General features: G+C 43.7%; 1 protein-coding gene across 1 annotated transcript in view; it reads right to left on the bottom strand.

Annotated features, from left to right (window-relative positions):
* Window positions 1-14,540, bottom strand: part of LOC124594968 (sodium-dependent serotonin transporter) — a 487,047-nt gene extending 472,507 nt beyond the window's left edge. Inside the window, exons 1-2 of the mRNA XM_047133493.1 lie at window positions 14,508-14,540; window positions 14,288-14,456 (exon numbers count right to left, since the gene is read on the bottom strand). Of these exons, the coding sequence (XP_046989449.1) occupies window positions 14,288-14,456; window positions 14,508-14,540 (202 nt within the window). The remainder of the gene's footprint in view (window positions 1-14,287; window positions 14,457-14,507) is intronic.
* Between the last annotated feature and the right edge of the window lie 3,209 nt (window positions 14,541-17,749).

Here is a 17,749-nt window from a genome sequence, read left to right as displayed (position 1 = left end):
AAATGCTGCGCAGCTAGCGCCATTCGACGGCCAACACCGCGGTTCCTGGTGTGTCCGCTGTGCCGTGCGTGTGATCATTGCTTGTACAGCCCTCTCGCAGTGTCCGGAGCAAGTATGGTGGGTCTGACACACCGGTGTCAATGTGTTCTTTTTTCCATTTCCAGGAGTGTAGAAATTAGTGAAGTTCGGTGGCAGGAGGAACAGGACTTCTCATCAGGTGAATACAAGATTATAAATACAAAGTCAAACAGGGACAATGCAGGAGCAGGTTTAATAATGAGTAAGTACATAGGAATGCGAACAGGCTACTAAGAACAGTATAGTGGACGCATTATCGTAGCCAAGGTAGACACAAAGTCCACCCCTACCACAGTAGTGCAAGTTTACACTCCAATTACCCCCGCAATCGATGAAGAGATTGAAGAAATATATGATGAAATATAACAAATTGTTCAGATAGGTAAGGGTTTCGAAAATTTAATAGTGATGCGGAACTGGAATTCGATAGCAGGCAAAGGAAGAAAAGGAAAAGTGTAGGTGAACATGGACTGATGGACAGGAATTAAAGCCGCGAGGAAAGAGCCGAGCAGTCTAAGGCGCTGCAGTCATGGACTGTGCGGCTGGTCCCGGCGGAGGTTCGAGTCCTCCCTCGGGCATGGGTGTGTGTGTTCGTCCTTAGGATAATTTAGGTTAATTAGTGTGTAAGCTTAGGGACTGATGACCTTAGCAGTTAATTCCCATAAGATTTCACACCCATTTAAACATTTTTGAACAGGAATTAAAGAGGAAGTCGCCTGGTAGAATTTTGCACAGAGCATTGTTTCATCATCGCTAACACTTGGTTTAAGAATCATAAAATAAGGCTGTATACGTGGAGCTGGAGACACTGGACGATTTCAGATTGATTATATAACGGTTAGACAGAAATTTCGGAACCATATTTTAAATTTTAAGACATTCCAGGTACAGATATGCACTCTGACCTCAATTTACTGGTTATGAACTGCAGATTAAAATTAAAGAAACTGCAAAAGACAGGAAACTAAGGAGATGGCACCAGCATAAATTGAAAGAACCAGAGGTTGCTGAGAGCTTCAGAGGGAGCATTACACATTGGTTGACTAGAACATGGGAAAGGAACACAGTAGAAGAAGAATGGGTAGCTTTGAGAGATGAAATAGTGAAGGCAGCAGAGTATAAAATAGGTAAAAAGACGAGGTCTAGAAGAAATCCTTGGTTAACATTAGAGATAGGAAATTTAACTGATGAAGGGAGAACATTTAAAAATGCAGTAAATAAATCAAGTGAAAGGTAAAGAAATGAGATCCACAGGAAGTGCAAAATTGCTAAACAGGAACGGCTAGAGGACAAATGTAAGGGTTTAGAAACATATTTCATTAGAGGAAAGATAGATACCGCCTACAGCTAAATTAAAGAGCTCTTTGGGGAAAAGAGAAGCAGCTCTATGATTATCAAGAGCTCAGATGGTAAACCAGTCCTAAGCAAAGAAGGGAATGCTGACAGGTGGAAGGAGTACATAGAGGGTCTGTACAAGGGAGATGTACTTGAAGCCAGTATTATAAAAAAGGGAGAGGCCGTAGATGAAGAGGAGATAGGAGAAATGATACTGCGAGAATATTTGTCAGAGCAGTGAAAGACCCAAGTCTAAAGAAGGCCCTGGAAGTAAACGATACGCTCTCGGAACTACTGATAGCCTTTGGAGAGTCAGCCATGACAAAACTATTCCATCTTGTGTGCAAGATGTATGAGGTGGGCGAAATATCACAACACTTCAAGAAGACTATAGTAATTCTAATTCCAAAGAAAACTATTGCTGACAGGTGTGAAAATTACCGAACTATCAATTTAGTAAGTCATGGTTGCAAAATACTAACACGAATTCTTTACTGAAGAATGGAAAAACTGATAGAAGCCGACCTCGGGGAAGATCAGTTTGGATTTTAGAGAAATGTAGGAATACGCGAGATAATACTGACATTAGGACTTCTCATAGAACATATGTCAAGGGAATGCAAATATACGTTTGTAGCATTGTATACTTAAAGAAAGCTTTTGACTATGTCGACTGGAATAGTTTCCTTGACATTCTGAAGGTAGCAGCAGCAAAATACAGGTTGTAGAAGGCTATTTACAACTTGTGCAGAAACCAGGTGGCAGTTACAAGAGTCCAGAGACACGAACGGGAAACAGTGGTTGCGAAGGGATTGAGAGACGGTTGTAGCCTATCCCCGATGTCATTCATTAAAAGATGAATTTGGAGTAGGAATTAATTGGAGATGTTTGGTTACGGGCAGCCACTTACTCCAGTATGAAATATTGTCTTAGTCAACACTAATATAATTATAACGTAGTCTGTTCGTTCAAGATCCCATCGATTTCCATTTAAAGTTCACCCTTGTTCTATAATGAATTGAAATGCATTACCGCTTCAACGCGCTACATTATGCAATTTACTATACACTCGCACCGTTGAAGATAATGTTCCACGTGGCGTCTCTGCGCTTGGATGAAACACCTCTTATCTCCGCAGTGAGTTAAGAAAACTTTCGAACACCTCACGGTTATCTCGTGACTTCACAAGACTGTACTGTTTGCTGCTCCAGTGCTTCAACCTCATCTGCGGGAGAATTTTTGAATTCACCCTTGCAGAACAATGCAGAGGACGGAGGTGAAATCATCTTGAAGGCTAAGATGTTGGCCCTGCTCGGCCTAGCCATCTTGGGCCACAATGGCGCGTTAGACGCCATCTTATATCAACTGAAAAATGTGCCAGTGTCATGTCATACATGTACATTTCCTAAACAGGGTTGACGAGTGAAATTTGAGGTCTCTTACATGCTGATTTACTCGAAAAATTTATGTTTCAAGTTTTGTGCTGATTACTAAAAAATACACTCCTGGAATGGAAAAAAGAACACATTGACACCGGTGTGTCAGACCCACCATACTTGCTCCGGACACTGCGAGAGGGCTGTACAAGCAATGATCACACGCACGGCACAGCGGACACACCAGGAACCGCGGTGTTGGCCGTCGAATGGCGCTAGCTGCGCAGCATTTGTGCACCGCCGCCGTCAGTGTCAGCCAGTTTGCCGTGGCATACGGAGCTCCATCGCAGTCTTTAACACTGCTAGCATGCCGCGACAGCGTGGACGTGAACCGTATGTGCAGTTGACGGACTTTGAGCGAGGGCGTATAGTGGGCATGCGGGAGGCCGGGTGGACGTACCGCCGAATTGCTCAACACGTGGGGCGTGAGGTCTCCACAGTACATCGATGTTGTCGCCAGTGGTCGGCGGAAGGTGCACGTGCCCGTCGACCTGGGACCGGACCGCAGCGACGCACGGATGCACGCCAAGACCGTAGGATCCTACGCAGTGCCGTAGGGGACCGCACCGCCACTTCCCAGCAAATTAGGGACACTGTTGCTCCTGGGGTATCGGCGAGGACCATTCGCAACCGTCTCCATGAAGCTGGGCTACGGTCCCGCACACCGTTAGGCCGTCTTCCGCTCACGCCCCAACATCGTGCAGCCCGCCTCCAGTGGTGTCGCGACAGGCGTGAATGGAGGGACGAATGGAGACGTGTCGTCTTCAGCGATGAGAGTCGCTTCTGCCTTGGTGCCAATGATGGTCGTATGCGTGTTTGGCGCCGTGCAGGTGAGCGCCACAATCAGGACTGCATACGACCGAGGCACACAGGGCCAACACCCGGCATCACGGTGTGGGGAGCGATCTCCTACACTGGCCGTACACCACTGGTGATCGTCGAGGGGACACTGAATAGTGCACGGTACATCCAAACCGTCATCGAACCCATCGTTCTACCATTCCTAGACCGGCAAGCGAACTTGCTGTTCCAACAGGACAATGCACGTCCGCATGTATCCCGTGCCACCCAACGTGCTCTAGAAGGTGTAAGTCAACTACCCTGGCCAGCAAGATCTCCGGATCTGTCCCCCATTGAGCATGTTTGGGACTGGATGAAGCGTCGTCTCACGCGGTCTGCACGTCCAGTACGAACGCTGGTCCAACTGTGGCGCCAGGTGGAAATGGCATGGCAAGCCGTCCACAGGACTACATCCAGCATCTCTACGATCGTCTCCATGGGAGAATAGCAGCCTGCATTGCTGCGAAAGGTGGATATACACTGTACTAGTGCCGACATTGTGCATGCTCTGTTGCCTGTGTCTATGTGCCTGTGGTTCTGTCAGTGTGATTATGTGATGTATCTGACCCCAGGAATGTGTCAATAAAGTTTCCCCTTCCTGGGACAATGAATTCACGGTGTTCTTATTTCAATTTCCAGGAGGGTATCATAATACTGTCAGTAGTGAGCAGTAACCATACATTCGCAGCAATCTCGTAAATGACTAGTTTGAGGATCTAAGTTTGCTGGAACGATTTTGGTTTTATTATTGTATAGTCGCACCTGTGTCAGTTCTTGCAGTTAATTATAATAACCTTTTTTATTGCTGTATCTTACATAGGTCGTTCAATAAGTGATGCACACTTTCTTATTTTCCTCAGCCATTTTCGGTTGAAAAAGTGAAGAATTTGTTGTACGGCATCGCGCAATATTCAGCCTTCAGCCAATGCAGCTTTATTAAGTTCCGGGAGGGCGCGGCGCTATACGTAGCTTTCGAAATGGCATCTAACGGAGGTGCATTCCAACATTCCAAGTAGAGAGCTGTCATTGAGTTGGTGGAGCCGGCCGCTGTGGCCGAGCGGTTCTAGGTGCTTCAGTCCGGAACCGCACTGCTGCTACGGTCGCAGGTTCAAATGTGATGTCCTTAGGTTACTTAGGTCTAAGTAGTTCTAAGTCTAGGGGACTGATGACCTCAGATGTTATGTCCCATAGTGCTTACAAGGGAACCTCCCCATCGCACTCCCCTCAGATTTAGTTATAAGTTGGCACAGTGGATAGACCTTGAAAAACTGAACACAGATCAATCGAGAAAACAGGAAGAAGTTGTATGGAAGTATGAAAAAAATTAGCAAAATTTACAAACTGCGTAGTCCTGTGCAAGATAGGCAACATCAAGGTTAATGTGTGCTCAGCACCGCCGCGGTCCCGTGGTTAGCGTGGGCAGCTGCAGAACGCGAGGCCCTTGGTTCAAAGTCTTACCTCGAGTGAAAATTTTACTTTCTTTATTTTCGCACAGTTATGATCTGTCCGTTCGCTCGTTGACGTCTCTGTTCACTGTAATAAGTTTAGTGTCTGTGTTTTGCGACCGCACCGCAAAACCGTGCGATTAGTAGACGAAAGGACGTGCCTCTCCAATGGGAACCGAAAACATTTGATCGCAAGGTCATAGGTCAACCGATTCCTCCACAGGAAAGCACGTCTGATATATTCTATACGACGCTGGTGACGGCATGTGCGTCTCATGACAGGAATATGTTTTCGAGCCACCTAACTTGTACACCTGGCGAATGCGTAAAAAGATTCTCCTACCTTGCCCGATTTAGGTTTTCTTGTGGATGTGATAATCACTCCCAAAAAAGTGATCGCATCGGACGGACGGACGGAACTCCCAAAAAAGTGATCGCATCGGACGGACGGACGGACAGATAATAATTGTCTGAAAATAAAAAAATTAAATTTTCACTCGAGGGAAGACTTGAACCAAGGACCTCTCGTTCCGCAACTGCTCACGCTAACTACGGGACCACGGCGCTGATGAGCTATCACTATCCTTGATGTTTCTTGTCTTATGCATGGACTTCTCAGTTTGTATATTTTGATTATTTTTTTCATAGTTCCACACAACTTCTCCCTGTTTTCTCGATTGATCTGTGTTCAGTTTTTCAAGGCCTATCCACTGTGCCAACTTATAACCAAATCTGAGGGGGGTGCGATGGGGACGTTCCCTTGTTAGAGTCTTTTGAACCATCTCTAGGTGGGAAACCAGAGGATCGTATATCTTCATAGCCTTTTGTGGAATGTAAATGGAGACCTGGCCATAATCAAAAGCACGGTGAGTCGTTGGGCGAGGCGTCTGCCATCGTCACGACGAGGTCGCTCAAACATGTCCGATCTCCCGCGTGCCGACCGGCTGGCCGCAACCGCTGTGACTCCTACAATCCTAAAATGCTGGAACTCACCGGCAGTCTCACCCGAGATGATTTTCGGATCACAATCCAACATCTCACTGCTCAACTGGACGTCTCTGTAGCTAGTGCTGACACACTCGTTTACCGGATGGGGTACTCAGATGCGTGTGCCTGAAAACTCAGTTGGACTGTTCTTCCTCATCCATGTTATAGCCCGGGTCTCTCACCATCCGCCTTCCACCTGTTTGTTCATGAAGGATGCATTCCGAAGGAGACAGTATGTGGATGGTGGGGAGTTTATTGATGCAGCAAGACATTGGCTCCGACGTCGACCAGTAGAGTGGTGCCATGAAGACATACGGGCCCTGCCAGTAACGTGGCGTAAGACCGTCGCATTGAACGAAGATTATGTTGAAAAACAGAGTTTTGAAGCCAAACGAGTGGAGATTAATATGATGTATTCGAATCCTGAATAAAACCAACCTGCTTTCGGAAAAAAAGTGTTTCATTACTTATTGAACGACCCTCATATTTAATGCAGCGTAGTACACAGTGCTCTGTGCAACCAGTCACGTGGCTCGCAATGTGGCTGTCAACTTGTTGTTTGTATCCCAGACTCCACAGAGTCTCTCTTCCTATGGTCTATGGCTACTACCACTACAAGAAGCGATACAGTAGAGAGATTGAATTCACCACAGCGTTTGAGTTTCCCGGCACCCAATGGTAATTTGTGCCAAAATTATTAATCGTTGCGTATCTGTATCACTAAACGACTGAAACGATCATCCCGTCACCGGATTTGAGTTGCAGGTTGCCTATCTAATAACTTACAGAGCAGCAAGAATTTGATTTTCAGTATTTCATATAATTATTGACCGAATATAAAAATTTCCCACACTATCATACTCGACTATTTAAAAGAAATAATTTCAGTTTACAGGTTTTACGTAATAAATCAAGTATTACAGTTAGAAACTGCACATATGTTTCGAGGCAGCGTTACTCGCGGCGCGGAAATTAACCATATTATATTCGGTTAGTATTTGATAATGAAAGCACTTAGCCACTTCCAACAAACTTTACTCATAATTTAAAACTTTTTGTAAGCTTTTCCTCACTTACTCCCTCAATGTCAAATATTTAATAGGTTAATTCATTTGTAAGGTATCCGTAAATTTGAAACTGTTTTATACATAGCATTTCGATTATTTAAAGAATCGGGGGGTGTCTGGCAATTAGCTAAGACGGAAAAGAACCTCAGTAACAATTCGGCCCAGCACATTTTAACTCGGCTTAAAAATATTGCAAAATTGTTTGAGTTCCATTGTCTTCCTTGTAAACCTACAGTTCATTCTGACTAACATCTGAAAGTTCGTGAAAAAGTCTAGTGTTCATGGTGTAAATTTTAGCTGAAAACATAATCGTCATATTAGAATTACCGACATAACTTTTCCCCAGGAAACATGGACCTTGCCGTTGGTGGGGAGGCTTCCGTGCCTCATTGATACATACAGACGCAGGTGCAACCACGACGGAGGGGTACCTGTTGAGAGGCCAGACGAAAGCGTGGTACCTGAAGAGGGGCAGCAGCTTTTTCGGTAGTTGCAGGAGCAACCGTCTCCATGATTGACTGATCTGGCCATTAATCAAAACGGCCTCGCTGTTCTGGTACTGCGAACAGCTGAAAGCAAGGGGAAACTGCAACCGTAACCTTTCCGTTGACTTGCAGTTCCACTGTATGGTTAAAGGGAAGGGGGGGGGGGGGGCTACTCACGAGGACGTCATTATCAGAAGAAACAAAACTACGTATGGGAGCGTGGAATATAAGATCTCTTAATCGAGTAAGCAGGTTAGAAAATTTAAAAAGGGAAATGGGTAGCTTAAATTTACACATACTTGGAATTAGTGAAGTTCTGTGGCTGGAGGAACAGGACTTCTCGTCAAGTGAATACAGGGCTATAAATGTAAAATCAAGTTGAGGCTATTAAGGTGAAGGTTTAATAATAAATAAGAAAATATGAATGCGGATAAGCTACTACGAACAGCATAGTAAATGCATTGTTGTGGGCAAGACAGACGCAAAGCCCACACCCACCACAGTAGTACAAGTTCATATGTCAGCTAGCCCCACAGATGATGAAGAAATGTATGATGAGATAAAACAAATTATTCATATAGTTAAGGGCCACGAAAATTTAATGGTGATGGGGGATTGGAATTCGCGAGTAGAGAAAGAGAGAGGGAAAAACAGCGGGTGAAGAAGAACTGGGAGAAAGGAATGAGAGAGGAATCCGCCTGGTAGAATTTTGCACAGAGAATAATTTAATCATAGGTAACACTAGGTTTAAGAATCATGAAAGAAGGTTGTATACGTGGGAGCGACCTGGAGACACTGGGAGATTTCATATTATTTATATAATGATAAGACAGAGATTTAGGAACTAGATTACAAATTGTAAACATTTCCAGGTGCATATGTGCACTCTGACCACAATTTATTGGCTATGAACTATAAATTAAAAGTAAAGAAATTGGAAAAAGGTACGAAATTAAGGATATGGGACCTGGATAAACGGGGACAAGGAATACAGTAGATGAAGAATGTGTAGCGTTGGGAGATGAAATACTGTAGGCAGAAGAAGATCAAATAGGTAAAAAGACGAGGTCTAGTAGAAATCTTTGGGTGACACAAGAATACTGAATTTATTTGATGAAAAGAGGAACAATCATATCTCTTTAGAGGAAAGATAGGCACCAAATACAGGAAAATTAAAGAGGTAATTGGGGAAAAGAGAAGCAGCTCTGCGAATATCAAGAGCTCTGATGGTAAACAGTCCTAAGCAAAGAAAAGAAAGCTGAAAGATAGAAGGGGTACATAGAGGATCTATACAAGGGAGATGTGGTTGACGGCAGTATTATAAAAACGGAAGAGGACGTAGATGAAGATGAGATAGGAGATATGATACTACGTGAAGAATTTGGCAGAGCACTGAAAGATTTAATTCGGGAGTAGATGACATTCCGTCGGAACTACTGGTCGCCTTGGGACAGCAAGCCATATCAAAGCTATTCCATCTCGCACGCGAGACGTATGAGACAGGCGAGATACCCTTAGACTTCAAGAAGAATATAGTAATTCCAATTCCAAAGAGTGCAATTGCTGACAGATGTGAAAATTCGCGATCAGTCAGTTTAATGTCATTGTTGCAAAAAAATAACATGAAATCGTTAGAGAGAAATTGAAAAACTGATGTAAACCGACCTTGGAGAAGATCATTTTGGATTCCTGAGAAATGTAGGAACATGAGTCGATGTTGACCCTAGCCGGCCGAGGTGGCGTGCGGTTCTAGGCGCTTCAGTCCGGAACCGCGAGACTGCTACGGTCGCAGGTTGGAATCCTGCCTCGGGCATGGATGTGTGTGATGTCCTTAGGTTAGTTAGGTTTAAGTAGTTCTAAGTTCTAGGGGACTGATGACCTCCGATGTTAAGTCCCATAGTGCTCAGAGCCATTTGAACCATTTGACCATAGGACTTGTCTTATAAGATAGGTTAAGCATTTATGGACTTAGGAAAAGTTTTTGACAATGTTGACTGGAATACTCTCTTTGACATCCTGAAGGTAGCAGTAGTAAAACACTGGGAGCAAAAGGCTATTTACAACTTGTGCAGAAACCAGACGGCATGTATAAGAATCGAGGGGCATGAAAGGGAAGCAGTGGTTGGGACCGGAGTGAGATAGGGTTGTAGCCTGTCCCAGGTGTCAGTCAATCCGTTCATTGAACAAGCAGTGATGGAAACAAGAAAAAAAGAACTTGGAGTAGGATTTATAGTTCAGGGAGAAGAAATGAAAATTCTGAGGTTTGACGAAGCCATTGTAATTCTGTCAGTGACAACAAAGGACTTGGAAGAGCAGTTGAACGAAATGGACAGTGTCTTGAAAGGAGGATATGAGATGAACATCAATAAAAGTAAAACAGTAGAACATAGTCGTATTAAATCAGGTGATGCTGAGGCGATTATCTTAGGAAACAACGCACTTAAAGTAGTAAATCAGTTATGCATTTGGGCAGCAAAATAACTTATGTCGCACGAAGTAGAGAGGATATAAAATGTAGACTGGCAATTGCAAGGAAAGCATTTCTGAAGAAGGGAAATTTGTTAACAGCGAAGATAGATTTAAGTGTTAACAAGTCTTTTCTGAAAGTATTTGTATGGAGTGTAGCTATGTATAGAAATGTAACAAGGACTTTAAACAGTTTATAGAAGAAGGAAATAGAAGTTTTTAAACGTGGTGCTACAAAATAATGCAGAAAATTAGATGTGTACATCACGTAACTAATGAGGAAGTACTGAGTAGAATTGGGGAGTGAAGAAAGTTGTAGCACAATCTGACTAGAAGAAGGGATCGGTTGGTAGGACATATTCTGAGACATCAAGAGATGACCAGTTTAGTACAGGAGGGTTAAAAATAGTAGAGGAAGACCAAAGGAGGAATCCATCAAGCAGATTCAGAAGGATTTGTTTGCAGAAGTTACTCGAAGATGAAGAGACTTACAGAGGTTAGAGTAGGGTGGAGTGCTACAAAAAACCATTCTTTGGACTGAACGCCACAACAAGAGACATTACTTCTACGGTGAAAAAAATCCTTCAGACCATTTTTTTCCGAGACGATTTCTCAGCAATGTTTCTGTGGTTGCAGGACGCCAGACCATGGCTATTTGTGGCAGTCACTCTATTTGCGTAGTCAGCCACTGACTGCGCCGTGTATCTCTCATTCGTCAGGCGGGCGTCATTATAAATTGTGACAGTAACTACGCAACTAACACTACGCCCAACAATGTTCATAATAACAATGTTGACAATCCGGAATTGTTGACGAAATTTACATTACTATCTGGTTTTTATACTTAAAATGCAGCTACTCAGAGAGGTCCAGCCCGCATCTCGTGGTCGTGCGGTAGCGTTCTCGCTTCCCACGCCCGGGTTCCCGGGTTCGATTCCCGGCGGGGTCAGGGATTTTCTCTGCCTCGTGATGGCTGGGTGTTGTGTGCTGTCCTTAGGTTAGTTAGGTTTAAGTAGTTCTAAGGTCTAGGGGACTTATGACCACAGCAGTTGAGTCCCATAGTGCTCAGAGCCATTTGAACCATTTTTTTTTTAGAGAGGTCCAGTGTGGGCTGTGATTATTGTATGTCAGCGAAACATGGTAGGTAATGCGTTAATGTGAAACTGATTTAAGGTGGGAAAAATTAGTAACAATTTTGATCACCAGGTGCAAATCTGGCTCTGTGATTGCACGAATGAGGTATATATATAGATATAGTAACAGAAAACTATGTAACTGAAGTATGATTCGTTATTCATAGTAAACTAGGGATAAAGAGTGAGATACTGTGAACAATTCAGTGGTAGAATTACTCTCATCAGACTGGACAGAAAACCAAAACCCACAACAAAGGTCACCGACGTCACAAACAGAAGATGAAGAGGTAGAGTATGTGAGAGCATTGAACGTAAAACTCATCGTATAAAGGTACACGACAATCTCATAATCATGTGGATTTGAACGGTGTAGTAGGAGAAGGAACAGTAACAGTGTTACTGGAGAATACAGGCTTGTAGTAGGAAAGAGAAATGAGAAAAACTTCGAGTTCTGCAGTAACCTTCAACTAGTAATAACAAATACACTGTTTGTAAATCACAAGAGAATAATGTGCTTTTGATGCTCTCTGAGTCTGTAGCTTCTACTACACACACAGGTACAATGCAGGTAGCTATGAAGGAATCTTTTGTAACAGGAGTATTTCAATGGATCGACGAAAGAAGATGACACAAAAATATTTCTGGATAAAATTTAATTCAGTAACGTAAGTCGCTTAGGAATGAAGTCAATAGAATGTTCATCTAAGGGAATCGGTTACAGGAAAAAACGTGGGGAAATCGAAAAGGACAGATTCAGCAAATACAAAAGTCACAATAACTTTTGGTTAAATTAAAAGTAAAGCTGTCAACAATAAAAGTGTAAAGAAATCCAACTGTTAAACGCAGAGGAGAGAGCGGATTAATTGAAATGGTGTCTTGAGGAACTTTAAGAACAGACGAACCGTTTTCTGACATTATAGAAGAAGGAATGGATGTAAATTTGGAAGACATGGTGCATACACTAACAGAGTCAGCGTTTCGCAGATATGAGGAAGATTTGGAATAAAATAAGATGGAAAAGATGCGTATCCTTCCTGCAGAATTTTTAAGTCATTGATGGAAGTGGCAACTAAGTGATTATTCAAGTTAACTTGTAGAATATATGTGACTGGATAAATGCTATCGAACTTTCGGCACAGCACCACACACATAATTCTTAAGATAAACACAGTCAGATAAGAAGTAAATCTATCGCACAATCAGCTCATGGTCCCATGTTGCTGTCAAGAGTAATATTACAGAAGAGTAGAAACAGAAAATTCGCCTTTAGGAAAGGTGAAGAGAGAGATAATGTGCTTGGATATAGAGACAAAATATCAACGATAAGGTTCGCCGATGGCATTACTATGTGGAGAAGAATACAGGACCCATTGTAAGGAATGAACAGTCTGAGGTGCGAAGAATATGGACTGAGAAACACGAAAGTGTTAATGTATAGTAGGAACAACATTATCAATAAACTTAAGATCAATATCGAGGACGACATAATGGATGATTTTTGTTGCCTTCGAAGCAGAGTACTGCAGGGCAGATGAAACATGGTGGATATAAGAAGCAGAACATCATAGGTAAAGAAGGAATCCATCGCAACAAAAAATCTACTAGTATCAAACGGAGGTCTCAATTTGAGGCTGAAATTTGTATAGATGTTCCTCTGGAGTACAGCACTGAACATGAATCGTGGGAAAAAGAGAAGAAGAAAACTGAAGCGTAGCAAATGTGGTGTTACAAAAGAATGTCGAAGATTAAGTGTACTGACATTCTCAGAAATGAAGAGGTTCTGCACAGAATGGATGAGGGAAGGAGCATATGGAAAACTAACTAGAAGAGACAGAAGGATAATACGACACATGTCAAGAGATCACGCAATATATTCCATGGTACTAAAAGGGATCTGTAGAGAGTAAAACCTGCAGAGCAAGACAAGTACAGGAATCCATACAATTAATAATTAAGAATATGGGTGATAGTGCTACTATGAGATGAAGTCGTGATGGGCTGCATGAAACCAGCCAGAAGACTGACGAGGAAAAAACGGAGAAACTGAATGGAAAAGATGAGAAAGTTGACCCTAAGTTAGCTGTTGGGAAGGGAGGGAGAAAAGTAGGACTAAGAGGACATGGAAAGGAACAGGGATATTCTGTTAAAGCTAGAAGGATGGGTGGATTTCGTACTCGGATTAAGGAGGTCATTAAAGATATGACCTGTGCAGAAAGTATAGGTGAAAGCTTAAAGTGTGATAGAGTACGATGATTGATATGGATGAATCGTCAAGTTTAGGAAAAACGCACCAAAAGCAAAGGAGACCACTTCAGAAGAGGTGAAGTGAAATAAACATGTTCATATCCTTATGAACATGTTTATTTATTCGAAGTGGGAAGGTTAGATATGTAAGGCGCCATGGTATGCATGGCTTCTGAGGGTTTACAAATTGTCGAAGAGGAAATCTAAGCGACATTGACATAAGAGAGCTTACGTCAAATTTAGGTCCTATAGATGAGAAGTGAAAGAGTTCTTTCTCCTATGTTCTGCTGGTTAGTGTTTTTAGTAATTTCAATCTGTTGAGAACTCTTTGCCATATAATTAATAACTGCAATCGACGGTTGGTGTGAAGTGTTTCAGTTTGTTATTTAATTGAATAGGTCAGTCAGAAATGGCAATGGCGAGGTAGAAGACGTAGAAGCTGTGGATGTTTCGTCCTAAAATTATTGCTTTAGTCTTGGAAAGGTTGATGCCAAGGAACCACTGGTTGAGGTGCGGTTGAAAGGGACGTTCGGATTTTTGGATGGTGGAGGTCAATGTAATGGGGGAGGAGAGACTTGAGCAGATCGTAGCAGACTAGACTTGGTATAATGGGATGTGCTCTGGACCTCGTCTTAGGTTTCATGTAAGTATAATGTGAGGCTATCACTGTGAATCGAAGCCACGATATTGTCATATACGTAGGCATACATCCTGGCCACTAGAACATGATGCTGTCAGCAAAAGAGTGCATAGTAGAGGGAGACTCACCGCCGCCGTTTTGGTAGCAGATGTAGGGGAAGCGCCAGACGTTGCCGAGGTCGACGGCGAAGCCGATTACTGCGAGCAGGAACTCGACCTTCTTGGCCCAGGTCTCGCGGGGCCTGGCCGGCGTCAGCGCCACCACGACGGCAGCGTACTTGCCGGCGGCCGCGTCTGCCTGCGGCTGCGGCTGCGCCTGCGGTGGCGGCTGCGGGGGCGGAGGGGCGGCCGGCTGCCCCTGGCGCGGCTGCTCGCCCGCCATGCCTGCGCCTGCCTCGCCTCGCTCCTGCAACAGCCGAGAACCTCTCTGCACTTACTGACAAGGACGCTCGCAGGCGTTCCAGGCTGTGGAGGGAACAGTCCGACTACTGAATGGTGATAAGCTGTCAGAAATTTTCACAACTACGAGGGGAAGGGGCTCATAAAGTTTGATTAATTATCAGCTCAAGAAGGAGAAGTTATGTAATCCGTATGTCTGTGATAGCATGCTTACTTAATACTCTCCAGAATGCCGCGCATTATAAAGGGATTTTACGGTGCTCATACGTGATGTTCTTTTGGTGATAAAAGGATGGGATCAAGATTTTTGGGTAGCCCTTCGACTAGGAATCATTTGTGCACTCAACAGAAGTATCTTCTTAGTGTCAGTATCCTACAGACAGGATCAAAGTATGAATATCTTACAATTCCTCCTATTTCGGCAAATGGAGCCAATCGGTTGGTTCTTTTTGCATTTGATGTGGTGTACGGTGGGCTTGATGACACTTATGGAGGCACCATTAGTTCATGGGAGGTTGCCAAGAAAACCCTCAGAAAATAATTTTTAAACTATAATTTCGCCGTCACTAGTGGATCAAAACCCAGTTCAATGTACCAAGTCGGCTATGTATAGCAAATGGCTGAAGTTTTTACGATGTATTCTTAAGATGCAGATGGCAATAATTTTGAAAATTCAAACTTCCTGGCAGATTAAAACTGTACGCCGGACCGAGACTCGAACTTGGGACCATTCTCGTTGCCGGCCGTGGTGGCCGTGCGGTTCTAGGAGCTACAGTCCGGAACCGCGGGACTGCTACGGTCGCAGTTTCGAATCCTGCCTCGGGCATGGATGTGTGTGGTGTCCTTAGGTTAGTTAGGTTTAAGTAGTTCTAAGTTCTAGGGGACTGATGACCTAAGATGATAAGTCCCATAGTGCTCAGAGCTATTTGAACCATTTTGAACCATTCTCATTCTGAATTTCGACAATTCCTTTCATAAAGATAGAGAGGTTAAAACTAACCCAACTTGTAGACGTAAAATATGCACATAAAATCCGGTGTGAGACGAAAACTCAGCTTATAAAATGACGCAGCACGAGTGTGTTATCAGCCAGGAATCCCATGTTGTCGCACTACAGCACATGCAATACGTTTTGCACGAAAAATCCGATCTTAGGCGTAAAATTAATTTTGCATTATTTCAATTTCACACAGTAAAGTGTCTAAACATTACCGATCAAGACATTTGAGTTACATGCCCTGCTGCACCAGGGAAAACAAGGGAACCAGCGGAAAAATGCTCCTATCGAAGCACAAAAAATGTGAATATTTTGCTGTTTATTTAAAATATTCTGACTGAAAAGCAGGGTACAAGCTGCCTCGTTCTACTTTCCCCAGCACCTTCAAAATTTTCCCAAAAATTTTAGTGTGCAAACATATTGTGCTTCTTTATGCTGAGAGAGAAGAAGACAATGGAATTGGCAAGGATAAGGAAAAGTGATAAATACTGGAAGAGAGTAGACAGTGGTTGTGTTATGCAAAGAGCGAAGGACAAAATGACAGTGTGAGAGAAAGAGAGGGACGCAGTTTCAGTGGAACATAGCAGACAGTGACACAACAGTCCTAAAAAAGAGTGACGGAGACAGCATCAGTGGAAGAGGAATAAAGAAAAAGTGGAATTGGGTGAGAACTAGTGACAATGAGAGACAGAGTACACGACAACGGTAACGAGAAGGACAGTGTGACAGTGAGAAAAGGCAGCAGCAGTAGTAGGAAGGAAGAAAGAGAGAGCAAGAGGGAGACAGTGATAGCGAGAGGAGACTGTAGTTGTTGGCCAGAACGAAGGGGACTGCGGCTGTTACACGGGAGACAATGACAAAGAGACACAAAGAGATGACGACGATGAGCTGGAATGAATGAGAGAGTGAGAAAGGGCAACTGGGAGTGTATCTGTGGTGTCACCGCCAGACACCACACTTGTTATGTGGTAGCCTTTAAATCGGCCGCGGTCAGTTAGTATACGTCGGACCCGCGTGTCGCCACTATCAGTGATTGCAGAACGAGCGCCGCCACAGGGCAGGTCTAGTCTAGAGAGACTCCCTAGCACTCGCCCCAGTTGTAAGGCCGACTTTGCTAGCGATGGTTCACTGACTACTTACGCTCTCATTTGCAGAGACGACAGTTTAGCATAGCCTTCCGCTATGTCATTTGCTACGACCTAGCAAGGCGCCATATTCAGTTACTATTCTGAACAGATAATATTGTGAATCATGTACCATCAAGAGCGACGTTCATCATTAATGGACTAAAGTATCAAACTAATTATGTCCGCTTTCTGAATTATCATTCCTTGTCATGTGCCAGACCTCACGTCAGTATAGTTCTTCCCTCTTCACGCCAGCTTGCGTGAGCTAAAACGCGTGCCTTTTCGGCCGCCACTAGTAACAAGGTGTTGGCTCTTCTGCCAACACAACAGGATCAATATGAGTGACTTACGGCGATGTACTAGTGCATGTGAGCGAGTTACGTTAGGGGAGCTTGTGGGTGTTTAACGTGAGTTTCAGGTACGAATAGCCGGCCTGTGTGGCCGAGCGGTTCTAGGCGCTTCAGTCTGGAACAGCGCGACCGCTATAGTCGCAGGTTCGAATCCTGCCTCGGTCATTGACGTGTGTGATGTGCTTAGGTTAGTCAGGTTTAAGTAGTTCTAAATTCTAGGGGACTGATGACCTCAGATGTTAAGTCCCATAATGCTCAGAGCCATTTGTAGCATTTGGTACGAATATGTTCACATACCAAAATATTTGGGAAAATTTATGAAGGTGCTCAGGGAGGTAGAATGAGGCAGCTGGTACCCCACTTGTCAGTCAGAGGCTTTTAAATAAGTGGGAACATATTCGCATTTTTTGTGCTCCGATAGGAACATTTTTCCGCTCGTTAATTATTTGTTTACAGGTGTATGTCTGCAGTTCTGGTGCAACTTGAAATCTCCGCGCCGCAATTTCGTATCACACCGTTAGAAGGGCCTGAGAATATGGTACATCTAAAGATGAAGTAGTGTACCTTCGGGTAATACGCGTGCTGCATTAGAACAAGTACGGCGCTGCATCTGCCCACGCTGTGTTTATGGAAGTATACGGTATCATTTCATCATCATAGTGAAGCTCGAGGTGTTATCTTCAAACTGTCAGATTTACAGGAGAGCAAAATAAGTTTA

Source organism: Schistocerca americana, chromosome 1 (genome assembly GCF_021461395.2).
Source record: "Schistocerca americana isolate TAMUIC-IGC-003095 chromosome 1, iqSchAmer2.1, whole genome shotgun sequence".
Lineage (NCBI taxonomy): Eukaryota > Metazoa > Arthropoda > Insecta > Orthoptera > Acrididae > Schistocerca > Schistocerca americana.
The sequence above is the reverse complement of the archived record's forward strand: the minus strand, read 5'-3'. Positions and strand labels throughout refer to the sequence as shown.